At 44.4% G+C, this 27,291-nt stretch overlaps 1 protein-coding gene across 4 annotated transcripts; it reads left to right on the forward strand.

Annotated features, from left to right (window-relative positions):
* The first annotated feature begins 64 nt into the window (after positions 1-64).
* Ddx59 (DEAD-box helicase 59) lies at positions 65-27,291 on the forward strand. Of its 4 annotated transcripts, none has more exons than XM_085841482.1 (8): positions 65-205; positions 1,412-2,214; positions 4,257-4,424; positions 9,795-9,884; positions 17,904-18,221; positions 19,377-19,529; positions 20,174-20,289; positions 26,932-27,291. In XM_085841482.1, the coding sequence occupies exons 2-8, from the start codon at positions 1,423-1,425 to the stop codon at positions 27,026-27,028; spliced, it is 1,734 nt and encodes a 577-aa protein (XP_085697608.1). In that variant the 5' UTR covers positions 65-205; positions 1,412-1,422; the 3' UTR covers positions 27,029-27,291. The 4 variants fall into 4 exon arrangements, with proteins under 4 accessions (XP_085697608.1, XP_085697601.1, XP_029338663.1 ...); XM_085841475.1 differs by having other exon boundaries at positions 66-205; positions 20,174-20,302; XM_021160471.2 differs by having other exon boundaries at positions 68-205; positions 17,970-18,221; positions 20,174-20,302.

A 27,291-nucleotide genomic window follows, 5' to 3' on the forward strand; every position in this document is an offset into this window, starting at 1 on the left:
TGCCCGCTACCCTGTGCACCGCCCTCTGCAGCGCGTCACCGCGAGGGCGTGGCCAGATGAAGCTCCGCCTCCCGCCGCGCGCAGGCGCGGGGCCCTCAAACCCTGGCTGGGATTGCGGAGCTTCCCGGCTACTCGGCCGGAAGCTCGGCCCTGTGCCTGGACCGGAGCGGCCCGAGTGGGAACGGACGCGGCCCGGTCCGCGCGGGTGAGCGTGCGCCGCCCTGGCAGCTCGGGCCTCGGGCCTCCGGCTCCCGCTCCTGTGCTCCGGCGTAACCTGCGCGCTGGACGGCGGCTGCGGACTAGGTCACGCCGCTCGCCGGGGTCCTCGTGACGTGCGCGCGCCTGGAGCGCGGGCCCGCGGGCGGGGGGGGGGGGCGGGAATGCGCGGGATGCGGGCGTTGCCTGGAGCCGGAGGAGGGGGTTGTCGGCTCTGCCGCCCCGAGCGCCCCACCCTTTCCCGCTCCTCTGAAGCTCCAGGCGGTTTGGGTGCCATGTTTCTTGTTTTTTTGTTTTTTTTTAATAGAAAATGGGAGCCAGCGATTTCTTAAGTTTTGTTCTGTTTTGTTTTTGAGAAAATTAAGTATATTTCATAGTCCCAAAATGTTAAAACATTCTTTCCCCAATCACTAATGTTCTCCAGAGCAAGAATACTTGGTTTCTAACACTTAGGAATTGTTATTTGAATAAATAAACTTAATTCTTCCTAGGTGGCTGGAGTTTTCATCTGCTTCTGTGTGTGTGTATATCAGCGTTTTTCTTTGGAATGTGGAACTCAGGCCCTCATGTGCTAACAAAGCACTCTACCACTGAAGTACATTCCCAATCATACACATATGCTGATATACATGTATTGATTATGCTACCTGATATATGTATCATGTAAAAACTATATATATATATATATATATATATATATATATATATATGAACTTAGGGTTGCAGTGACCTACTTTCCCAGATTGTGAAGATTAGCAAAAACAGTGACGGAGAATGAGCACTCTTATGTATATAAATATAATTGCATTTTCCCCTGTTTGAGCTGTTGTTTTGATTTTTTTAAGATTCTTAATTGTGAAGTATCTTCTTGTGTGAAAATGCAATGGAAGGATATGCTGTAGAATTTCTATAATACCTGCTCCATAACAGTACAAGTGATGGGTCAACAGAAATAGGTGGCGTGCACAGCAAGGTTGTGGGGAACCGTGGGCAATGTTTCATAGGGCAGTGTCTGAGGAAAAAGACTGTATCCCTTCCCCCAGAGAAAATTGATAAGTGGAAGAAATTGGCTTAAGTAGGGACATGAAGGCTTCATTATTGCCCTGAGTAAAATTCTCTAACACAACATCGTATGGGCTAACATGGGAGCTTAATTGAGGGTAAAATATATCTCATGGTGCAATTTCCTCAACAGAATGTTGAAGAATGTTTGTTCCAAGATCTTTGAAAATTAAGAGGAGTTCTAATGATGACCTCAAAAGTGGTGAAGCTAAAAAAAGCAAGCCAGAAGCAGGAGGCCTTCAGCTGGAGGGAGACAGAGATACATCAGTCACGGAGGAAGCTGTCACAGGAGACAAGCCGGGCTGTGCATCAATCACCAATAGTCCTTCTTGCCAGTTGGTTGAGGTTTCTTCCACAGGACCTGATGAGGGTGTAAAAGACAGCCACCCATCTGAAGAGCCTGTAAAGTCGTTTTCCAAAACCCAGCGGTGGCCAGAGCCTGGGGAGCCTGTCTGTGTCGTCTGCGGTCGTTATGGAGAGTATATCTGTGACAAGACGGACGAAGACGTGTGTAGCTTGGAGTGCAAAGCAAAGCATCTGCTACAAGTTAAGGAAGGGGAAGGATCGTTAAGACCCAGCAGCCCACAGAGAGCGGCTGCCGAGCCAGAGTCCCCACTGGATGCCTTTTATGTCTACAAAGAGCACCCCTTTATTGTGACCCTCAAGGAGGACCAGATTGAAACCCTTAAACAGCAGCTAGGAATCTCAGTTCAAGGACAAGACGTTGCCAGGCCCATTATCGACTTCGAGCACTGTGGCTTCCCCGAGACCTTAAATCAGAACTTGAAGAAATCAGGCTACGAAGTGCCAACCCCCATCCAGATGCAGATGATTCCCGTGGGGCTCCTGGGAAGGGACATTCTGGCCAGCGCTGACACTGGCTCAGGGAAAACAGCTGCTTTTCTCCTGCCTGTTATTATCCGAGCTTTCTCTGAGGTAATTTACCGATCTGACATGTCTTCCTCTCAGAAACAGACGTGGGATTTACCGAGTTTCATTGTGTGTAACTGATAAACTTGCACGCTGCTGCTTAGCATTTGCGAATTAAGTCACCAAGGTGCCTGTGGCTTTGCTTTGTGTTGTGTGTGAAAACATCATTTCAAAGAATATTCCTTTTATTGCTGAACCAAAGATCTCTCTTCCTGGCAGGTCTAAAAATTAATTTCCTTACAAGACATTTTATTTTTAGCAGCTTTTCTATAAAAGAACAAAGTTTTGATCTGCAGGCAAAACCCTGCTTACCAGATGGATGAGCCGTAGCTTATGTCAGCTAAGCCTCTGGGGGTTTGGAGGAACTGGCATTGCATATTAAAGTTATAATGCAGTTGTAGCATGTCACGGTATATTCTTTTTTTAAAGTATTGATTGAGTTATTTAGTTATATGAGTTGAATGCTCTATTTGCATGTATGCCTGCATGACAGAAGAGGGCATCACATCCTGTTATAGATGATTGTGAGCCACCTGTGTGGTTGCTACGCTTGATCTCAGGACCTTTGAAAGAGCAGCCAGTGCTCTTAACTGCTGAGCCATCTCTCCAGCCCCTAAAGTATATTCTTATTTTTTAATTTTTATACACACATACACACACACACACACATATATATATTATTTTATTTTTGGTTTTTCGAGACAGGATTTCTCTGTGTAGCCCTGGCTGTCCTGGAACTCACTCTGTAGACCAGGCTGGCCTTGAACTCAGAAATCCACCTGCCTCTGCCTCCCAAGTGCTGGGATTAAAGGCATATGCCACCACTGCCCGGCAGTATATTCTTAAGTGTAACCCGCAGTTCATCTTTAAATAGTATTGCTGGGCCTGATGGTTGTAGGGTTGTAGGCGGCCTAGGCTATACATAGTAAGACCCCCGTCTTAAGCAAAACAAAATGAGAAATAGTGAATAAAGCATTTTCACACACAATTTCACAAATACTGAATGTTTATTTTCCTCGTACATGCCAAGTGTCATCATATGAAATGGTTTGGAACCAGAAGGATTTCAGATTTGGGAGTTTTTCTAATTATAGAACATTTGCATAGACTTCACTGGCTGAGCGTCCCTGGTTCAGAAATTCAAAATACAAAGTGTTCCAGAATCTGAATCTCCAGAAACAAAATTATAATTTCATTTACGTGTACGGGTTTTCCTGACTATATGTCAGCGTGCCCCATATGTGCCTGTGTCCTTGGAGGCCAGAACAGGATCCTGGATCTCTTGTAACTGGAGCTGTAGGAGGTGGTGAGCTGTCATGTGGGTGCTGGGAATGAAACCTGGGTCCTCTGCAAGAGAAGCCAGTGCTCTTCCCTACAGCCCCCAAGATCTGAAACTTTTGTACGCTGCATTGGTGCTCAAAAGTCTTGGTATTTAAAGGGCATTCTGGTTTCAGACTTCTGGATTGAGGATATCCTACCTGTCCTGGTGAGCCTGTGGGCTCTGCGTGTGGCAAGCAGAGTGAGGAGTGTAGGGAGAGAGGAAGGAAAGAAGGAACAGTAGAGGAAACGGTGAGGGGAACGTACTCCTAAGGCACAGCTCAAACACAAGATGGTTAAACAGAGCTAAGGGAGAAAGTAGGATGTGGACGCCTCTCACGTATCCACACATGAACGTCAGTCCTTTGGCCAAAGAAAGATATAAATATGTGAGAGCAGAGAGGGAAGAATTGAGGTACCAAAGTGCCAGGCTTTGGTGGGTCTTCACGGTGACCAGGAGATTCCGCCGTGCAAGAAGATGACTAGAGATGTGAGCACACCCTTCTTGCCTTGTGTGCTGTGTACGCCCTCCTCACTCTCGGTCTTTAGCTGTACATCTAAGTTGTGTAAGAAATGGGTCATGTTCTGATCATTTTTGGAGGAAAAATCTGCATGGCGTGAGCGAGCAAAAGGCTCCTCACTGGGGCTGATGGTGTCGCGGTGAAGGGCACAGTTTGTTTCGGCAGAAGTTAATTGCCGGGGTTTCTAAGTTACTTTTCCCCTCTTCTCAGGATAAAACTCCATCCGCACTCATTCTCACACCGACAAGAGAACTGGCCATTCAGATAGAGAGGCAGGCCAAGGAACTGATGAGTGGTCTGCCTCGCATGAAGACAGTGCTTCTCGTGGGGGGCTTGCCTCTGCCCCCACAGCTCTATCGCTTACGGCAGCATGTCAAGGTAAGCACCTGCTTGGGAGAAGGCCTAGGAAGGTTTTGTAAAGAGCAGAGGAACCACTGCATGTGTGGTGTGTGTGTGTGTGTGTGTGTGTCCATGTATGCGTGCATGTGCACACACATGTTCTTGAAGGTGTCATTTTAGTTAGCTTTTAGTTTTTTGTCTACAAAGTCTTCCCCCCCACCCCCAAAGTTAATTTTATAGCCAGGTCTAGTAATTCATGTCTGCAATCCCAGTGCTGGAGACTGAAGCAGGAGTATTGCTGAGAGTTTATTATAATTAGCCTGAGCTACAGAGTGAGTTCTAGGCCAGGATGTGCTATAGAGTGAGAGTTTGTCTCAAAAAACAAACAAGCAAACAAACAAAAAAACCCTAAAGCAAAGGGTTCATTTTATGTAGAAAAAGAATAGAATAGAATTCACTGCATACCTAAGCTCTGTTGTATACTAAGCTCTGTTGTATACTAAGCTCTGTTGAGCATTCTCCTGCACATTTCATGTAACCGTATTTGCCCTGGACGTAGGTTTCCATATCCTGTCTTCCATGGCTGAGAAGGCAGATCTCAGAAGCTGGGGTTTACATAAGTGTTCATAGCCAGTAAATAATAATTGCCCCAGCTAGAACCTTCCTTTACCCGCTCTGCTACCCTTCAAGGTACTGTCGGTACTCTGTGTTTTCTGATACATGAAAGCAGTGTGTCTAATTGTGGCCTTCTCACTTGCTAACAGTGTTGTCGACACTTTGCTTGGTGAGCCCCGGTTTTCTTAAGTTAGAATGGTGGTACATGCTTGTCACTTCAGCTTAAGAGAAGGTTGGCACAGGGGCCGACCAGGAAAAGTGGATGGTAGCCCAAGTGCTGCCATTGGTCCTGGGGTCCCCTGCTATTACCTTTTATAGTTTCTGAGATGGCAGGGAGGTTATAAAGTTCCGAGGGAGGAGCTGAGATGCCAGGGATCACTATGTGAAGAAGAGACAACAGGTACTCACCAATGGGAATGAGAACACTGCAGTATTTAAAAACCTCTGCTAATACCTATCATATTACAATACATCTTATCAGATGTGTTTGGCAGATTTAAAACATGTAAAATATGGCCAGGCATTGGTGGTGCATGCCTTTATCCCAGCACTTGGGAGGCAGAGGCAGGTAGATTTCTGAGTTCGAGGCCAGCCTGATCTACAAAGTGAGTTCCAGGACAGCCAAGGCTATACAGAGAAACCCTGTCTCAAAAACAAAACAAAACCATGTAAAATACACTTGTAAGATACTGCCTATTGATAATAAGTGGGGAATTGGATCATTGATATTCCTTGTAGACCTCCACTAATAAAACAGAAAAAAGTAACATTTTGCTAGTGAAGAATTATAAGTTCAGCAGTATATATTTATAAGGTAAACCATTAAAATGCTTTATGAACATTGAATTGGGTTAGTAGAGCTTCCTAGAGTCTCTTATAAACGTTTGACCTATTTTTACTGCAGCACACCGAAACATTATGCTTGATGCATGTAGACATGTAGGTACAGTTTTAAGCACCTTTAAATAGCTAGCCTTGGAGGTCAGTCTTCCGTGTATGTTTGCTGGCCTCCAACTTCAGGCCATCCTCCTCAGGCCTCTGAGGGCTGAGCTTGGTCCATCTAACTGGCTCCATTTTTGTTTTTGGAAAAAAATAGTTAATACATTGATGATAATCTGCAGATTTCAGCATTCAGATATTTAGATGACTGGATACAGTATTTTCATACTTTAAAAAAAAAATCTTCAACTTGAACAGAAGAAGCCAGTACAGTATAAGAAACTTTTCTCCTGGGTTTCATGGAAGTAAGTTTCTGACTTGATCTGCCATCCCTCCTGTATACTTGAGAATGTGAATCCTACAACCATGGATATTATTCTGCATATCTAGAATGCAATTCTGGATTCAGGAAGTTAACACTGACATATTAGTATAGATCAGAAATTATCATGTCATCTGCACTTTTGGGCCCACTCACATTTCAATAATTCTCCACCTCCCTGTACACACTCTGCCCCACTAGCACAAGAATCCTGTTGAAGTTCCAAGTAGTGGCAACACCTCTAATTCTAGCACTATGACTTCTGAGGTGCGAAGATTGAAAGCTAAGGCCATCCTGGCCTAGAGTATTGAAGGAAAATGAGATTTTGTAACTTGTGATTCATGTAAAAGAGTTGTCTATGAGCCCAGATGCCAGGGCAGGGCTCTTGACTGTAAAGATGAAAAAGAATGCAAGGATGCAGGCAAGGCTATCTTGTCTGAGTCGACACCATCTGGCCGGAACCTCCCCTCTGTCTACTGCCCCTTGGCGCCGGGTAAAGTCATACATCAACTGGTTGCTATGTGAACAAAGATAAGCCCCCAGCCCACAGGAACAAAGTCCTGATGCCCTTTTGCTGACATGTAATCTTACTATTAATGTTTGAATGAGCCAATCCCATACCTTTGTTGAAATTCCTCGTACTCCTATCCCTTTTTCTTCCATAAAAACCCCTAGCTTTGGAGACTCGGGGTCAACTCCCCTGCCTCCTGTGTGAGGTAGGTGTTGGCCCAGAGCTCTGCCAATAAAGCCTCGTGTGTATTGCAACAAGAAGGATTCTTGCGTGTTCATGGGTGCACCCTATCCCTGGACTAGAGTGGGGATGCCCATATCAGGGATCCTACAGTATAAGCATATTTCAAAAAGTAGGCATTGAAAAAATAAATAGGTACACCAGGATCTTTTATTGTATTTGGATGTTGTCTGTGATTGTTAGTGTAGTCAACCCGACAAGATCTTGGGTCACCTGACAGATGGGTGTTTAGGGATGCCTCCGGGGGATTATCTTGATTATATTAATTACTATGGAAGACCCATCTTAATTGCAGTTTGACCATTCCCAGGGCAGGGATCCTGGATCATATAAAATCTAAAAAGCATTAGCTTTCTGATTGTGGGTATGGTATGAGCCGCTGCTCCAAGGCCTTTGTTGCTGTTGTTGTTGCTGCTGCTGCTGCTGCTGTTAGAACACTATTCAGAGGCCTGAGGATAGGTTGGGGAAGTCTACACTGTCTGCTGTCCTCCACAGAGCAGATAAATCTTAGGTCTCCTCATCGCTAAGAGCTTGGCCCAAGTTCTCACCAGTTGAGACCCAGAACTGTCTCTTTATCCCTTAAGCTGTCTTACTGGGGTATTTATTACAGCAACGGGAAAAGAAGGTAAGGCATCACATCTCTGTCCTCTTCAGTCTGGTGGCTCTTCAGGCTTTGCATTTTCTTTTTCATAATTTTGACACTTCTAAGAATCACAGGTCTCTTCTTTTTGTTGTTGCTATGATTTTTGTTCTTTCAGACTTTTTAAAAAAGTGTTTTGCCTGCCTATACGTATATGCATGTGAGCGTGCCTGGTGCAGAGGATCTGGAGTTGTGAGCCAGCATGTGTGTGCTATAAACAGCAAGTGCTCCTAACCACTGAGCAGTCCTTTCATTCTGTTCTTTTTCTTTCTTTCTTTCTTTCTTTTTTAAGACAGGGTTTCTCTGTGTAGCCCTGGCTGTCCTGGAACTTACTCTGTAGACCAGGCTGGCCTCGAACTCGGAAATCCTCCTGCCTCTGTCTCCCGAGTGCTGGGATTACAGGTGTGCGCCACCACGCCCGGCTTCTGTTCTTTTTCTTAACTTTTGTATGTACATAGTGCGTATGTTCGATGTATGTGCACATGTGTGTGCAGGTGTGTACTCCTGTGCACTTGCAGAAGCTGGAGGAGAACACCAGGTGTCCTGCTCTGTCACACTCTGGGTTCTTCCCTTAGACAGGCTTTCTTACTGAAGCTAGAGGTCCACGCTGCTGGGATCACGGACACAGAGGCAGCCATAGCCAACTTCTGTGGGTGCTGAAGACGGGAACTCAGGTCCTCATCCGTGTACAGCCAGTGCTCTTACCTGCAGAGCCAGCTCCCACCCCAACCCCGACTCTCTCTCCCTCTTGCTCTCAGACTTATGGCAGTACTCCTGACTCAGCACTGAAGCACTGCAGTTTCCCGTGTGCTCTCCCATGTCCAGATTTCAAACCATTTTAAAGAGAAATACCACCTTGTCCTTTTCATTGCGTCCTGTTTGGTGGCTAACTTTTACTATTTCCTTCCTTGAGGTGCTGGGGTGGAGCTCCTGTCTCCCGCATCCTGTCTCCCGCATACTCCACCAGCCAGCTCTACCACTGCCTTGCTGAATGCTAACTTGTCTTTTAACTATAAAGTTTATTTTTTCCCTTTTGTGTTTAGCAAATATTTTGGGAGAAGTACTTTGAGATACACAAATGTATTGTGTTCACAGTGTGGAATCAGGTTTCCTGTTGTATTTAAGACTGTAGCCTTGTGTTGTGATTTGGTTTAACCCTGATTTGACCAGTGGAAGAACCTTGAGCTGGTTTTCTTGGCTTTAGATAAAATCTCCATTATCTCTGAGTACTTATTCTCTACTAAAGGAGGTTCCTGTTTGCCTTATATTTCCCATCAGCACTGGATTTCTGCCTTTCTCAAGAAGCCTTTAGCAGAGAGACCCACTTCAGGGACTACATGGGTGTACTTTTTGTTGTCGTTGTTTTTACTTTTTTAAAAGATTTATTTATTTTATATATATGTGAGTATACTGTCATTGTCTTCAGACACACCAGAAGAAGGCATCGGATCCTGTTACAGATGGTTGTGAGCCACCATGTGGTTGCTGGGATTTGAACTCAGGACCTCTGGAAGAGCAGTCAGTGCTCTTAACTGCTGAGCTATCTCTTCTGCCTGTGTTGTTGCTTTTGAACCACTCACCTTCCTCTCATTGATCCTCTAGACTCATCTTTATGTTCTAGGCAGACTTCTCCACTTATTGTACATCAGATGTATCACAATGACACTTACATTATCTGTTTCTTCCTGTAGACTACAGATTGAGAGCAGAAACTGTGAATGACTTAGCCATAGAGGTACTTGACATAGTATATAGATACAGTAGGTACTCAGTAAAAATAGAATAAAAGGCCAGGTATGGTGGTGCACACCTACAATCCCAACATGCAGAAGGTAGAGGCAGGAGGATGACAAGTTCAAGGCAAGCCTGGGATACATAGTAAAATCCCTGGTTAAAAGAAAAAAGGGAGCCGGGCATGGTGGCCCACACCTTTAATCCCAGCACTTGGGGGCAGAGGCAGGCGAATTTCTGAGTTCGAGGCCAGCCTGGTCTAAAAAGTGAGTTCCAGGACAGCCAGGGCTATACAGAGAAACTGTCTCAAAAAACCAAAAAAGAAAAAGAAAAAAGGGGAAAAAATGACAAAGATTGAATAAATAAATGAATATTATCTAACTTTAAATTCATCTTTACCTTTTTATTTAGGTTATCATAGCAACCCCTGGACGACTTCTGGATATAATTAAACAGAGCTCCGTATCACTCAGTGGCATAAAAATTGTCGTAGTAGACGAAGTAAGTAGTAATGTTTAAAGAACGTTAGTCAGGAGGTGGGGCGTTGGCTGTACAAGCATGACCTGAGCTCACACCAAGGCTGGGCATGGATGTGCACGTCTGAAACCGCAGTGCTAGGAGGGCAGCAAGATCCCTGCAGTGCACTGGCCAATGGGTACAGCCAGTTATACCTCCACACATGCATCCTTACACACAGCTAGCACTAGCAGCAATAACAGTGAGAGAGACACTCCTCAATGGTGGAAGGTGAGGGCCTAGCACCGAGGCTATCCTCTGACCTCCACACATGCATCCTTACACACAGCCATGCACATACATAGAAAAATCAGTGTGTAAAATGAAGTGGAAAGTGACTGAGAAAGATGGTCACTGTCAACCTCTGGCCTTCACATGCATATAGACTCACTTGTATGTGTACTTACTTGTAAGCACACATACACTACACACATTAAAACCAGTTGGATTTTATATCATTTATTTAAAAGTATATCATAACCATGTAATATTATTGTTTATTCAGAACATTTTCTCTGAATGAAAAAAAAAGATCCAGGGATTTGTGAAAATTTACCCTTCCGGGTCTTAAGCTGGCGTCTATATACACTGAAGTTAAACTAAGGCTTGATTCATTCTGTTAAACCAAAGCTATCTTTCCCTAGTGAAGAACTCCCAAATTCCCTGGGTACTGTAATCTCCAAGACAAGGTGGTGGGCCTTGGTGCATTTTGCTTGGTTTTGCCGTCCCAGGAATTGACCCTTGGACCTTCTGCATAGTAAGCAAGCAGGCAGCCACTGAGCTACCCTTCCAGTCTCAAGATGCTTTATGCTTCCTGACGTTTAAAATAGTCAATGGCAATAACTACTTATAGGAACTATATAAGTAGCTAATAGTTGATATTTGAATGGTATTTGAGAGAGAGTTCTTTTCTATATGGGCATTGGTATAGTGGTTGGGAAACTTTTGTTCTTATCGTTAATATATCAGAGAGGCATTTTATAGCTCTGAAGTATAAAATAAAGTAAGTGCATTGTTTTATTATATATGTACACACACATATACACACACATGTATATATGTGTGTGTTTATTATTTTACTTACTATGTATATGTGCCCTGGGTACAGGGATAGCATTTGCCCAGTTCTCATGCTTGTCTGCATGATGTTATGTGGTATATATAGTCCATGTAATAATGGTGATGATGATGATGATAATAATAATAATAATATAGGTCTGTGTGTGTGTGTATTTTTTTACTTACTGTGTGTATGTGCTCATGTACTTGCCATGTATGAGTGTCAAGGTTAGAGGACAACTTGTAGAAGCTGGTTCTGTCCTCTGCATGTGGGTTCCAGAGATCAAACTCAGGTTTTTAAGATTGGAAGCAAGCACCTTTACCACTGATCCATCTTGACTACCCTATGGTTTTTAATTTAATAATATTATTATTATTACTGTTGTATATGTGCATGTGTGTACATACGTGAGTATGTGCACAGGACCATGCATTCCATGACACCTGTGTGGAAGTCAGAGGACAACTTTTAGAAGCTGGTTCCTTTCTTCTGTCATGGGGTCCAGGGATTGAACTCAGGTCACCAGGCTTTTGTAGTACCTGTACCCTAATCCATCCCTGCCAGGCTTATATCTTCCTCCTCATCATCATTATCACCATCCCCATCACCACCACCACCACCACCACCACCATCATCATCACCACCGGATGGACTATACCACGTAACATCATGCAGACAAGCATGAGAACTGGGCAGATACCATGCTTGCATCCAGAGCACATTTTCCTTCATGTTCCCCACCAGCAGTGACAGCCGAGATTTGGTGGTAAAGGTGTGAGGCAGGCTCTGACCAGTGGTCACCTGGTGTGCCCTTGTCCCAGCAGACAGCAGGGGACACCTTCATGCATGTAGAGATAGATGATGGAGCCCAGACTCTCAAAGTCAGGGTTTGAACTTTTTTTTAATTCAATTTATTAATTAATTTATTATTTTTACGTATTCACTTTTCATCCCACTCACTGCCCCATTCCCGATCACCTCCTCCCACAAACCTTCTCCCATTCCACCCTTCTCCTCTGAGTGCACAGATCCCCCGGGTATCCCTCACCCTGGCACTTCAAGCCTCTGCAGGGCTAGGAGCTTCCTCTCCCACTGAGGCCAGACAAGGCAGCCCAGCTAGTAGAACGTATCCCAGTACAGGGAACAGCTTTTAGGATAGTCCCCACTCCAGTCGTTCAGGACCCACATGAAGGCAGCTGCTGCATTTGTGTGGGGAGGAGAAGGCCTAGGTCCAACCTGTGGATGTTCATTAGTTGGTGGTTCAGACTCTGAGACTCCCCAAGGGTCCAGGTTAGTTGACTCTGTCGGTCTTCTGGTGGAGTTCCTATTCCCTCCTGGGTCCACAATCCTTCCTCCTATTCTTCCAAGCTCCATCCACTATTTGGCTGTGGGCATCTACCTCTGTCTGAGTCAGCTGCTGAGAGAACTTGGGCAAGCTGTTTAATCTTACAGAGCAGGAGTGAGGATGAGCAATGTTGGACAGTGTCTGGTAGTCTAAGATGTCCAAAGGAAATGAAAAATAATGTGCCGGAATCCTTTGAAAGGTGTGCTGAGTCAGCGCCCCCTGAGGCTGTGGGTAGAGGTCAGGGTGGCCGCACTCTACCTCTTCTTCACAGCACTTTTAACTTTGGTGCGGCACGTCAGCCATCCTGGACCATTATGATGCAAAAGAAGTATCTGGTTGTGTGTGGAGTGTCTGAAGCTCCTGCCCCAGTGCCTCAGTATTAAGGGGTGTGGTTTCTTTGTAGCTCAGAGGGAAAGAGCTGGCAAACAGCCTTATCAGTTGTTTGTGCAGAAGTTAGCACAGGAATGCTGTCAATGTACCGATTAACCAACTCCAGGCATTTTAGATATAATTGCAGAAATATTTTCATTGTGATTCAAACCTACGTAATACTGAAATTTTGAGAAGAAAAGCATACACTTGAAATAAAGGCAAGGACATTATACTGTCTACCGAGACACAGAAATACTCAAATAGGGACTGGTAAGGTGGCTCAGCAGGTGAAGGTACTTCCTGCCAAGCCTCAAGCCAGATGACCTGAGTTCAGTCTCCAGAATCTACATGGTAGAAGGAGAGAACAAACTCCAACAAGCTGTTCTGTAACCTACAGACAACACACACACACATCACAAATAAATAAATAAACAACATTTTTACTAAAAAAAAAAAAAAAAGTACTTACATAAGCAGTATAGTCCAATGATTGGCAAATATTTTCTCTAAAACAGCAGTAGTGGTGAAGAGCACTGACTACTCTCCCAGGGGACCCAGGTTCAATTCCCAGCACCTACATTGCTGCTCACAACAGTCTGTAATCCCAGTTTCAAGGGATCTGATGACCTTTCTGGCTTTGGGGCCAATATGATCTTTTGAAACTAACCTGTACAACTGTAGCAGTATGAAAATCACCAGAGTGGTATGGTGGCATATACCTCTACCTATGCCTTACTGAAGTGCCAAAGGCAGGAGGATCATAAAGTCAAGACCAGTCTAGATTACACAAATAGCAACACTGGGCCTCAAGAAAACCAAGACGATAAAACAGAAACAAAAACCCAGATGTGGGGCTGAGGAGAGATCTCAGTTAGTGAAGATGTCCTAGTCAGTGGGATACCCGAGATCCTACCATACTAAGTGTGGTAGTGCACACTCAATGTCTTCCTAGAGCTGGGGAGTGGAGACAGGCAGAAGGGCCAGCCAGTCTTCCCTGCTTGGCAAGCTTTAGGCCACTGGGAGATACCACAATGAAAACCAGGGTGAATGGCACCCGAGGTGGACCTGTGGCCATCACACAGGCATACATGTCTGTACGTATACAGGTCCATCTCCAGGAACACCACACACACGCAGACACGAGTACACACGCCTAGAGAAGCAGAGGCAGAAGGACCTCAGGTTCAGGAGCAGCATGAGTTAGAAAGTTACTCTGATTCAAACCATCAAGGACTGGGGGAAGGAGATGTGAGTGACTCTATAGATGAAGAGGATCTGCTGCTCTCATAGAGGACCCAGGTTTGATTCCCAGTACCCACAAAGGAGCTCTTAGCTGTCTATGACTGAGTCTCAGGGGATCTGACACCTTCTAGTTTCTGTGTGTACCAGGCACAAGTTGGTACCCATTCATACATGCAGACAAGCACAGTACACATAGGCTAAAAATAAATCCTTTTTAAAAAGGATTGTGGGTATAAATGGATTGTAAAGTACTTGCCTAGCATTTGCAAGATGTTGGGTTCTATCTATTACACCATTAAAAAAGATATATTAGAAGAGGAGAACGGTGGCTGGATGTGACTGGTTTCCACACAACAGGTAAAGGTTGGAAAGTGTCTGATAGCCATAGCTTGTCAACTAGAAGGGAAAACTGCTGTAACATAAACTACTGTATTATGCATATGATATGCTAATTGTCCAGGACAGTTAAGGTCAGGTGTAGAATTAAGAGAGTGAGTGTTTTTCACGCTATTAAAAAATAGTAATGAGATTTGAACTGCTCCTTAGAAGATGAGAAAAAAATGTAAAAACCAGAGGACAGGTGAAATATTCCAGTGAGATGAACAGTCAGAAAGCCCAAGTGACTTGTCGAGGAGAAGGAAGGAGAGCCAGGAGCTGGAGGAATTCTTCCTGAGCAGCAGCAGGAAGTGGAGTTGGGTAGCCAGGGTGGGGTCAAATTATAGAGGCCCTGACGGGAGGCAGGAGCTTGTGGATCTGATGTGGGAGACAATGAGGCCTTCTAAATTACGCGTTGGGCGTAGCATGGTAAAAGTGGTGTTTTAGGGAGGCAATCTCCCTGCTAGGTACATGAGATTTAAAGAGGAAGGACCCAGAGACCAGGCATCCAGCAAACCAGCCAAGGAGTGAGGAGGTCAAGGGCAGGGTGGAGGCCCCGGGGACTGAAGGGTTAAATCTGAGAGTCCCTGTAAAGTAATCATTTATGAGGCTTCTGATGACATATGGCATATGGGGAAAGAAGGCAGCTGGAGAGGTGACTCCAGAAATTATAGCTGTGCCTTTAATTTTAGAAAGGGTAACCGAGTAAATGTGGGTCCTGGTAATATTGTCTGAGCTTGGCCTTGCTGTGAACAGCAGACAAAGGGGATGCTTTTCTCCGTGCACAAGGAGTGCACTGGAGTCTGTGATGTCTGGTCCTCCAAGAGAAGGCTGGAGGGAAGTGAGCCGAGAAGACAGAGCTGAGAGCCTGGTGTGTGAAGCTGGCCGCTGAGTCAGTCAGCAGAGTGACAGGAACTGAGAGTGAGACTGTAAGGAGGGGTGATGACTGCTGCGAGAGGAGGGCCAGGACTCATAATCCCTTGCAGTTTGAGACCTCTGCACCTGTCACCATCTGTGTCTCTTGTCAGGCCTTCCCTTTGCCCTAGAATAGTCCCACAACCCCATCCTGCTCTTTCCTCTCTGCTTCAGATGAGGGACTTTGAAACTGTCCCCATCCCTCTGGATGGGGGTACAGCCTTCCTTCTTTCTGCTCTGTTAGACAGGCTGCAGACTGTACATGCTCTCTGTACTGCGAAGCTGGCTATATCACAGTAACCAAGCACAGACCTGCCCAGCTTGGCCTAGTGATAAAAACCATGTGGGGAACAGTATGTACTGGCCTGTAACAGTAGGCTGGTGCTGGAGGGTGGGTTCAAAGCCAGTCTGAGGGCACTGGAAAGATGGCTCAGTAGTTAAGAACACTTGCTATTCTTACAGAGGTCCTGGGTTTAGTTCTCAGCACTCACCTGGTGGCTCACACCATTCTCAATTCCAGTACTAAGGGATCCAACACCCTTTTCTTACGTCCACAGATACCAGGCAAGTACATGGAGCACAGACTTGCATGCAGGCAGAATACTCATACACATAAAATAAACAAATTCAAACCAGCCTGGGCTGCCTGGGAAGCCGTATCTCCAAATAAACGGAAACAACAAACAAGTGAACAGAACCATAGAACTACTGCCCAGTGTGCCCGGCGAGTGTTATCTCGTCTGCCTTTCTCACTGGGATAGTCTGTTTCAGCAGCCCAGGGGTCTTGAAAACCTCACTCCAGGTGATTCCTAGATTTGAGAGGTTTGGGACACTGATACGCTGTTTGTTACATAATTGGGTCTTATTTAGTGCTTAGAGTTAAAGTTGTCTGTGTGTTTATAAAGGGCTTTTGGCGTGCCAGTTGTCGTTGGTGTAGTGGATAGAGTGGAAAGGGATGCTTATGAGCTCTGCCCATGGAGCTGTGGCAAGTGTACCTATCCATGCAATATGGCAAGGACAACCTGTGGGCTTCCTTAGATTGTTCACCACAGGCTGACTGGGAAGGTGATGTTTATGCTGCGATTCGGATGAAAATACTTCTGGTGGACAGATTGTAACAGAGGACACCAACCCACATTAGTGGTAAAGTCTTGGCATGAAATTTGAAGAATTAAAACCATAAGTATCCCCAACATTAATTTTTTTAATTTAAAGTAAGTTTGTTATATAGGACATCCATGGCTAGAAGGAAATAAAATTCTGAAAATCTAAAAGTGATCCATAACAGCCATGGTGGATCATGCCTGTAAACCTAGCATTTGAAAGCTAAGGCTAGAAGATCATGAATTCAAGGCCAGCCCAGCCTGCATATCAAAATCTTGTCTCCAAAATCTAAGGCCAACAGATGTAGTTCAATAGTGGGACACTAGCATGTGCAGAGGCCTGGGTTAGAGTCTCAGCATTGAAAGCAAAATTGAACCCCCAGGCCCCATACACACAACTCCCTGGGCTTCTCCACAGCAGCAGTGTAACATTTCAGGGCTTTACTCTGCAGCTCTGTACTCTGACCTTGAACTCAGTCCACCTGCCTTGGCTTCCTGAGTGCTAGGATCACAGTATAAACTGGTCTCCAGCTTAATTAATTTCCTGACTACACTGCTTACATTGTTTTGTAGTATAAATAGTATTGTGTCTCACACAATATGTATTCACTGATAAGTGGATATTAGCCCAAAACTTAGGATACCCAAGATATAAGATACAATTTGCTAAACGCATGAAACTCAAGAAGAATGAAGACCAAAGTGTGGACACTGTGCCCCTTCTTAGAATTGGGAACAAAACACCCAGGGAAGGAGTTACAGAGACAAAGTTCGGAGCTGTGATGAAAGGATGGACCATTTAGAGACTGCCGTATCCAGGGATCCATCCCATAATCAGCTTCTAAACGCTGACACCATTGCATACACTAGCAAGATTTTGCTGAAAGGACCCAAATATAGCTGTCTCTTGTGAGACGATGCCGGGGCCTAGCAAACACAGGAGTGGATGTTCACAGTCAGCTATTGGATGTATCACAGAGCTCCCAATGGAGAAGCTAGAGAAAGTACCCAAGGAGCTAAAGGGATCTGCAACCCTATTGTCGGAACAACATGATGTACTAACCAGAACCCCGGAGCTCTTGTCTCTAGCTGCATATGTATCGAAAGATGGCCTAGTCGGCCATCACTGGAAAGAGAGGCCCATTGGACTTGCAAACTTTATATGCCCCAATATAGGGGAATGCCAGGGCCAAAAGAATGGGAATGGGTGGGTAGGGAAGTGGGGGGCGCTAGGGGGGACTTTTGGGATAGCATTGGAAATGTAATTGAGGAAAATATGTAATAAAAATATTAAAAATTTAAAAAAAATAGTATTGTGTCATACAATGTTTGATAATTTTCTCCGAGCAATCATTTATTACCCAGTAAAGAGCTTTCTGGTCATTTCTCATAACAGCACAGTACTATATGTTGCCATAATTAAAAAGTGATTTATTGGTAAATATGTGGTGTATCTATCTTCATAGCTATTAATAATAATAATCCAGATCATTAAGTTATACAGTCTATAATTTTACACATTTCCCTGCTGGTCTTTTGGCGTTGTAATGTATTTTTCTGTGATTTAATTTTTTCTGTCCTTAATCACCCAGCCTTATCCTGAGCAGTTCTGGGTTTCAGGGCTGAGTCAGCCTGACTGTCGACCGCCTTCGTTGCAGGCTGACACCATGTTGAAGATGGGCTTTCAGCAGCAAGTGCTTGACGTTTTGGAACACACTCCTGGTGACTGTCAGACCATCTTGGTTTCTGCCACCATTCCAGATAGCATAGAACAGCTCACAGACCAGCTTCTGCAAAATCCTGTGAGGATCATCACTGGGGACAAGAACCTGCCCTGCGCCAGCGTGCGGCAGATCATCCTGTGGGTAGAAGACCCAGCTAAAAAGAAGAAATTATTTGAAATCCTAAATGTGAGTGTTCAGGCCGTCAGCCATGTTTTGTCACATGTTTGCCTTCCCACAGCTCCAGGGAGAGTGACACTTAAGGGGCCTTGGGGGGAAGTCTGGTGCCATTATTTAGTGGTAAATCCCTTTACCACATCAGAATCTTGTAAGACCAAATCAAATTTTGCTTCTGATGTTTGCTTAAAGCAGGATTTTGCTACATATCCCTGGCTTGCCTGAAACCATATAGCTCATGACACTCCTGCCTCCGTCTCCTTGGTACTGGGGTTAAAGGTATTTGCTACCCACCCAACTCAAAGTTTTATCTCTGAAAATATGCAGTAGAGATGCCTAGTTGGTTGGGGGGATACATTTTGTTTTCCTTTTGAGGTCTCTCAAGCTGGCCTGGAACTCATAACCCTCCTTCAGCTCATGGTGTGCTAGGTATGTATGTTTGTGCCACACATTCTGGCTTAGAATCTGTTTCCTTTTCCTTATTATGCAAATATATGTAGATATGGAGATTATTTCTCATGAGTTGGGCAGAGAGACTCATGCCTATAATCCCAGTGTTAGTGAGGCTGAGGCAGAAGAATAATAGCCTTGTATTTGGAACTAGCTAGGGCTACTAATGAGCTCCAGTGAGCCTGAACTATAGAATATGATCCCCCTCCCTCTCTCTCTCATACCCCCATATGCATGCATGCACTCATGTACTCATAATTCCTCAATATGCTAACTCTCAAAAATTATATACTTTTATTTTTCAAAGTGTTTCTTGGGTGTTCTGTCCTTGAGACTCTTTGAACTAATTTAAGCAAACTTGTTAGAGTGGCCAATATATGCCAGCAGTTACTTACAAATATGGTATTAAGTTAGAGACTAGGGAGCAGGGTTAAGAATTATGTAATGGGCTGGGCAGTGGTGGCACACACCTTTAATCCCAGCACTCGGGAGTCAGAAGCAGGCGAATTTCTGAGTTCAAGTCCAGCCTGGTCTACAAAGTGAGTTCTAGGACAGCCAGGGCTATACAGAGAAACCCTGTCGTGAAAAAACCAAAAACAAACAAAATATAATTTCCTTTTATCAGTATTTGTAAACTGTTCATGCTAATGGTTTCAGAGATGTTTCCCACATAAATTACACTCTATGAATAATTTAATTTCTTGTTTCATTTTTCAGGATCAGAAGCTCTTTAAGCCTCCAGTGTTAGTATTTGTGGACTGCAAACTAGGCGCAGATCTGTTGAGCGAGGCCGTTCAGAAGATCACAGGTCTGAACAGCACATCCATCCACTCAGAGAAGTCTCAGGTGGAAAGGAGGGACATCCTGAAGGTGGGTTCTCAGTGTTCTGTGCTCTCTGCCTTCCTGTAAAATCAGCCACCAGCTCTTTCTATACATACATACATATATATATATATAAAACAGACCTTTTCAGTGCCAGAGAACCCATAAATCTCATTACTCCTCCTGTTTAGGCTTCTGTCTGTGGGAGGAACAAGCCTGCTCTCTAGAGGATGTGCGCTAAACGGATAGCTGTTCACAGTCTACCCTTTTGGAAATCGGGTCAGTTTGGTCTGGGGAAGAGCAGAAGCTCACCCTAAGAAGAGATTGGCTTGAGTAAATTAGTAAAGTAAATCCCCTGGTGGTTAGGGGAACCTAAGCTGCATTCATGTTTCAAGAGTAAGACTTCTATTTATTGAAAGGAAATTGCAGCAAAATTCTAAGATTAAAAAAGAAAAAGAAGCAGCAGCCAGAATTACACAACACCATATAAAATGAGTTCTAGATAATGTTTTTTTTTTATTGCTTATAGTTTTTTTAGACAGGTTTCATTATGCACCTGTCTAGGCCATCTATGGAGCTGGCCTAGAACTCTGTCTAGACCAGGCTGGCCTCTGTCTCCCAAGTGCTGGGATTATAGGTGTGCACTACCATTCCTGGCCTGAATAATGAACATTTTTTTCTTTATTGGAAAGGGATTGCTGGAAGGAGACTATGAGGTCGTGGTGAGCACGGGGGTCCTGGGTCGGGGCCTAGACTTGGTCAACGTCAAGCTGGTTGTGAATTTTGATATGCCTTCAAGCATGGATGAGTATGTGCACCAGGTATGGGGGGCTCTGTCCTGCCAGGTTATTGTTGATCTGATTAAATACATTGTTGTCTGGGTGAGAAGACATTTTTTAAAAGCAGAACATAAAACTTTATATATTTTTAGTCTTAAAAATATATACATATATACACATATACACTTGTATACACACAAACACACACACACAAACACATATATGGTGGCTCACAGCCATCTATAACTCTAGTCCCAGGGTCTCTGATACCCTCTTTTGACTTCCTCAGGTACCAGGCATACACGTAGAATACATACATACATGCAGATAAAACATTCACTCGTACACATAAAATAATTTTTAAAAACTTTTAAAAAATTGATATATATGCCTAGAAACAAAATTTTTGGTTCTAAAAACATATACCTAAACTGTATTAAAAACTGGAAATGAGCAACCTAAACTGTTGGGGTTTTTTAATGTTAGGATGTAGAAGAGATGGCTCAGTGGCTAAGACTACTTGGTGCTGTGCAGGGGAGTTGGTTCAGTTCCCTGCACCCACAGAGCTGCTTACAAGCATCTGCAGCTTCAGTTTCAGGGGACCACGTACCCTCCTGGCTCTGCTGGCACTAGGCCTGCACAGGGTGCACAGATAGAGGCAAAATAGCCACACACATAAATTAGACATAAATTAAATATTTAAAAACCATTTCAGGCACTAAATTATTGGTTGGGTTTTGCTTCTTTTTCTTTTCTTTCTTTCAGTGAGCCCACTGGTAGTTTTTTATGTTTATAAAAGGAAGCTGTTTTCAGAGGTGGCTTTGAATCTGTGGCCAGAGGAAAGGTGATCCTTTAAATGCTTGTTGTCTTAGGAGTCGCGTCTTCTCTTCACATCCTTGCTCGTCCTAGCTTTCACCTTTTAAAGTTTCATTTGTCTACTTTGCTGCCAAGAGTGACAATGCCCCTCTTTCTGGCAGAGACAGAGCCTTGCTTGGTGCACTGTTATCTCACAGCCTGCTCCCCGTCTTCCTTCTCTGGCATCGCTTACACACCTCAAGTGCAGCCTTTCTCTGATGCTCTTGGGCTCGCCTCCCAATGCCACGGTGACTTACAGTGTCTTTCAGTGACTTTCGGTGTCTGCACTGTGACTTACTTAGACTTAATCGGGAATTAAAGATCCTGTAGGAGATAATTGTTAGAACAAATGAAATGTTTCCTTGCGAGCATCTCATAATTTTGTGTAGAAATTTTTCTGAGATGTTTCGATATTGAGACGCTTCTCTGCCTCTTAGGATATGCTGATTACAGTCATTTAACGTCCCATCCCAAGGCTGCTGTGGCTTTTTTCATCACCAAATATGGTGAGGACCTCTGGGCTCTTGACTCTGTTCAGATGATGCTGGAGCTAGCTGGTTTTCTTGTTCTGTGCCTATGTCTTAGATTGTTTCAATTCTTGAACTACTTATCCAAGGGAACAAGTATCACAAGTAAGGAAAGGCATAAAATGAGAAGTAAGCCTTCTTTGGTTTTGAGCCAGGGTCTCTGTGGGTGTTCCTGCCTATCTCAGAACTCAGAGATCTGCCTGCCTCTGTCTCCCAAGTGCTGGGACTAAAGGCCTGTGCCACCTGGCACCTAGCAGTGAGCCTTCTTTTTTTGTTTGTTTTTTTATTAATTAATTAATTAATTTTTTAATTACGTATTTTCCTCAATTACAATTCCAATGCTATCCCAAAAGTCCCCCATACTCTTTACCATTTGGCTCTCCCTTTGAGTTTTGGCAGATAATAGTTAAAAAATTATAAATACACATGCACTTAGGTACACATATTTGAATATCAGTGCATGTAAATGAGATATCATATCTACTCTTCTGTGCCTTGCTTTATTAAATATATCTCAGATGTCTTTTCTCATCAGCATGCACAATTGGTACCATTTAGTAACTGTTCATAGTAGAGAGCGCTTACTCTGTGGCCAGGCTCTTCAGTGTCTTCCCTAACTCACCCGGCTTGTCCTGTTTAAACTGCTATAAGATGATCCGTTGTATGAATGTACCATGAGTTAGCAAATCCTCTATTGGTTGTTCGTCTCCAATGTTTTATTATTAAAGAATGCTGCAGTAACTGTCGAGCACTTATCTTTCTATGAGTGTTACTCTACAGTAAGTTCCTCTGGCCCTGAGCATGGTGGTCCAACCAGTAGTTGCAGCTACGGGAGAGGCTGAACCAGAGGGATTGTTTGAACCTAGAACTTTGTGGATAGCCTGAGATACATAGCAAGACCCTGTGTTTAAAAAAATCCAGTGGAAGCCAGGCATGGTGGCGCACACCTTTAATCCCAGCACTCGGGAGGCAGAGGCAGGTGGATTTCTGAGTTCCAGGACAGCCTGGGCTATACAGAGAAACCCTGTCTCGAAAAAAAAAAAAATCCAGTGGAACTGCTAAGTCAAAGATAGTTTAGTAGAAATCTCCGTGTGTCTGGTTTCTATTTTCAAAGGTAGAAAGTTCCTGGGAAAGGAAATTTGATATTAGATAGCATCAACTTCAGCTACCTTAGAATTCAGAAAATATTGGAGGTTGTTTTCATTTTATACAGGGTATTAACCCCAAGGCTGTGTGCATGCTGGGCAGACTCTGAGCTACTAAGCCACATCCTCTCACTGTTTTAACTTTTGAGATTATACCTTTCCAAGTTGAGCAGGCTCACCTCTAACTTGTGGTGCCTCAGCATCCCAAGTCCTTGGGATTGCAGGTACGAGTGCCCACTGCCTGCTACAGCTCTCCATCTCATCATAAATTATCAATAGCTACAGGTCGCATATTGTACAACTCACTCTCTTGTTCTGTTGTTGTTTGGGGTTAATTTTGTTTGTTTTTTCATGATGGGGTTTTTCTGTGTATCCCTGGTTGTCCTGGAACTCACTTTGTAGACCAGACTGGCCTCTAACTCAGAGATCTGTCTGCCTCTGCCACTTGAATGCTGGAATTAAAGGAATGCGCCACCACTGCTCCATTGTAACTCACTCATTTAAAGTGGATTCAAACAATTAAATGCTTTAATATATTCACGCAGTTGTACAAACATAACTACAGGCAGTTTTAGGAAATTTTTACCACCCTAAAAAAGATGACCTGTATCATCAGCAGTCATTCCCCGTTCCAGATCAAAGACAAACCCCTCGTCCGTGTAACCACGTGACTGAGCGGCCACTCGAACTGTTTCCCCTCATCCCCGTAACCGCTCACATTCTGCTTCTGCCTCTGTAGGGTCGGCTCTTGTGGTCATTTCTAATAAAAGAAATCATGCCGTGTGTGGCCTTCTATAACTTTCTTCTCTTAGCATGTTTTTAATATTTACTCATTTATAGCATGTATATTTATATTTTGTTTAATTCTTTTATCGTCAAAAATGTTTATGGTACACCCCCTTTATGTACCTACTCACTAGTTGTACGTTTTACCTTTTGGCTACTGTTAAAATCAGTGGCCCTACTGTGAGTACTCGGGTACAGATGCTTCTGTCCACATATTTTTATTCCTGGCGACTAGTACCTAAGACCAGAGTTGTTCATTTCCACAGTATCTCTGTTTAACATTGTCAGGACCTGCCAGACTGTTCTCCAAAGTATTGTTTACATTTTCTTCAGCAAGATATGAGCTCCAGTTTCTCTTCATCTGCCAGCTGGTCTTACTCTCTGACTAACTGACTGACTGACTGACTGACTGACTGACTGGCTGGCTGGCTGGCTGACTGACTGACTGGCTGACTGGCTGGCTGACTGACTGACTGACTGACTGACTGACTGACTGACTGACTGACTGGATGACTGACTGACTGACTGACTGACTGACTGACTGACTGACTGACTGACTGGCTGACTGACTGGCTGACTGGCTGACTGATTGAAGTTGAGGTTTCTTGAGTTCGTGTATTCCATGCTGACCCTAATCTCTCAGTGTAGCTGAGGATAGCCTTGAACTTCCAGTTCTTTTGCTGGAATTACAGGCACACACCACTGCACTTGGTTTATGCCCCACTGGGGATCTAGCCCAGGGCCTCCTCCTTGCCCGGCAAGCACTCAGCTGCAGTCTCAGGCATCCCTGGATTCTGGCCTCCCTTACTAAGAAGAAATGGTATTCCGTCTGGCTTTGCCTTGCCTCTCCTTGGTGGTGAATAGCAACAGCCTTTCATGTACTTCCCGGCTGTGGGTGTCCTCTTTGGTAAGGTTTGCATCCTTTGTCCAGTTTTTAAATTAGATTGTCTTGATTATTAAGCCTTAAATATTTTATTCATATTCTAGAAGAATGTATTTTATCAAATATATGATTTGTGAATAGTTTCTCTTCTTTCATGAGTTGCAGCTATTTTTATATTAATTATTTTATTGGAACAATCCAACAATATAATTAAGCAAATCAAATAAAGCTAAAAGTTGAAACAAACCACAGCATTTGCTTCCTCGCTTGCCATCCCATTCCCTAGAGGCCTTCAGTGTTTAGAGTTTGTCTTCTACAACCTTAAAACTCGCTTATATATCGTTAGGGACCATCAGGTCACTTCACTATTGTCTTCCTTTTTTTTTTTTTTTTTTTTTTTTTTTTTTTTTTTTTTTTTTTAATAACAAGTTCTCTCTGTATAGCTCTGGCTGTCCTGGAACTCCCTATGTAGACCAGGCTGGTCTCAAACTCACAGAGATCCACCTGCCTGCCTCCTGAGTGCTGGGATTAAAAGTGCAGCACCACACCTGGCTCACTTAAATATTTCTAAGTTTAGACTTTTGATTTTACATTTCCATTGCTGAGCAGAAGTTAGCCATGTCCATTGCTGAGCAGGAGTTAGCCATGTCCACTGATGAGCAGAAGTTAGCCATGTCCATTGCTGAGCAGGAGTTAGCCATGGCCATTGCTGAGCAGGAGTTAGCCATGTCCACTGCTGAGCAGGAGTTAGCCATGTCCATTGCTGAGCAGGAGTTAGCCATGTCCATTGCTGAGCAGGAGTTAGCCATGTCCATTGCTGAGCAGGAGTTAGCCATGTCCACTGCTGAGCAGGAGTTAGCCATGTCCATTGCTGAGCAGGAGTTAGCCATGTCCACTGCTGAGCAGGAGTTAGCCATGTCCACTGCTGAGCAGGAGTTAGCCATGTCCACTGCTGAGCAGGAGTTAGCCATGTCCACTGCTGAGCGGGAGTTAGCCATGTCCACTGCTGAGCAGGAGTTAGCCATGTCCACTGCTGAGCAGGAGTTAGCCATGTCCACTGCTGAGCAGGAGTTAGCCATGTCCACTGCTGAGCAGGAGTTAGCCGTGTCCACTGATGAGCAGGAGTTAGCCATGTCCATTGCTGAGCAGGAGTTAGCCATGTCCATTGCTGAGCAGGAGTTAGCCATGTCCACTGCTGAGCAGGACTTAGCCGTGTCCACTGATGAGCAGGACTTAGCTGTGTCCACTGATGAGCAGGAGTTAGCCATGTCCACTGCTGAGCGGGAGTTAGCCATGTCCACTGCTGAGCGGGAGTTAGCCATGTCCACTGCTGAGCGGGAGTTAGCCATGTCCATTGCTGAGCGGGAGTTAGCCATGTCCACTGCTGAGCAGGAGTTAGCCATGTCCACTGCTGAGCAGGAGTTAGCCATGTCCACTGCTGAGCAGGAGTTAGCCATGTCCACTGCTGAGCAGGAGTTAGCCATGTCCACTGCTGAGCAGGAGTTAGCCATGTCCATTGCTGAGCAGGAGTTAGCCATGTCCACTGCTGAGCAGGAGTTAGCCATGTCCACTGCTGAGCAGGAGTTAGCCATGTCCACTGCTGAGCAGGAGTTAGCCATGTCCACTGCTGAGCAGGAGTTAGCCATGTCCACTGCTGAGCAGGAGTTAGCCATGTCCACTGCTGAGCAGGAGTTAGCCATGTCCATTGCTGAGCAGGAGTTAGCCATGTCCACTGCTGAGCAGGAGTTAGCCATGTCCACTGCTGAGCAGGAGTTAGCCATGTCCATTGCTGAGCAGGAGTTAGCCATGTCCACTGCTGAGCAGGAGTTAGCCATGTCCATTGCTGAGCAGGAGTTAGCCATGTCCATTGCTGAGCAGGAGTTAGCCGTGTCCACTGCTGAGCAGGAGTTAGCCATGTCCACTGCTGAGCAGGAGTTAGCCGTGGCTCTGTCTCCTTTCTCCCGAGAACTTTCTCAGAATAGTTTCATTTTGTATTTAGAAACGAGCAGAGTTGGTGCTTGCTGTGGGTTTCCATATTTGAGTCACAAATTTGTGTCCATTTAATTCTGTCAAAGTGAGGACTCTGTAAAATGACTTAAATCTAACATTTCAAGGTACAAAGGCTAGATGTTTCATTAAAAATAAGATAACAAGAAATGTATATGTTAGCATTGGTCCTCTAATTGATCTCACTAACATACTAATATATCCAACACACAGTCCACAGAACACCATTAGGATTGCACACCCACACACATACACATGCACACATGCATGTACACATACAAACACGCACACACACACATACATGCTGACAAAAGAAAAAATGAAAGAAACCCTATCTGAATAAATGTTAAGCTGTATAAATACCTATGCTTTAAATACCTCTAATGACAATCTTCATTTCTCTTGAAATGAATGAGACTTGGAAATGTCTTTTTGTGTGTGTGTGTGTTTGTTTGTTTGTTTTCCTAGGTTGGCAGAGTTGGGAGACTCGGTCAAAATGGAACTGCAATCACATTCATCAATAACAACTCTAAAAGACTTTTCTGGGATGTTGCCAAAAGAGTGAAGCCCACGGGATCCATACTCCCACCACAGCTATTAAATTCCCCTTACCTTCATGAGCAGAAGAGAAAGGAACAGCAGAAAGACAGACAGACACAGAACAGCCTGGTCACGGGGGCCAACCTCATGGACATTATTAGGAAACACGAAAAGAGCAGTTCACAGAAATGACCTGGTCTGTCACTTCCCATGGGCTTGTTATGCGTTATCATCAAAATTTCTAATAATACTGTATGACTGAGTCAATAAACTTGGACAAGGACAGAA

This window comes from Mus caroli, unplaced genomic scaffold, assembly GCF_978045245.1.
Source record: "Mus caroli unplaced genomic scaffold, Mus_caroli_1 scaffold_1, whole genome shotgun sequence".
NCBI classification, from domain to species: domain Eukaryota; kingdom Metazoa; phylum Chordata; class Mammalia; order Rodentia; family Muridae; genus Mus; species Mus caroli.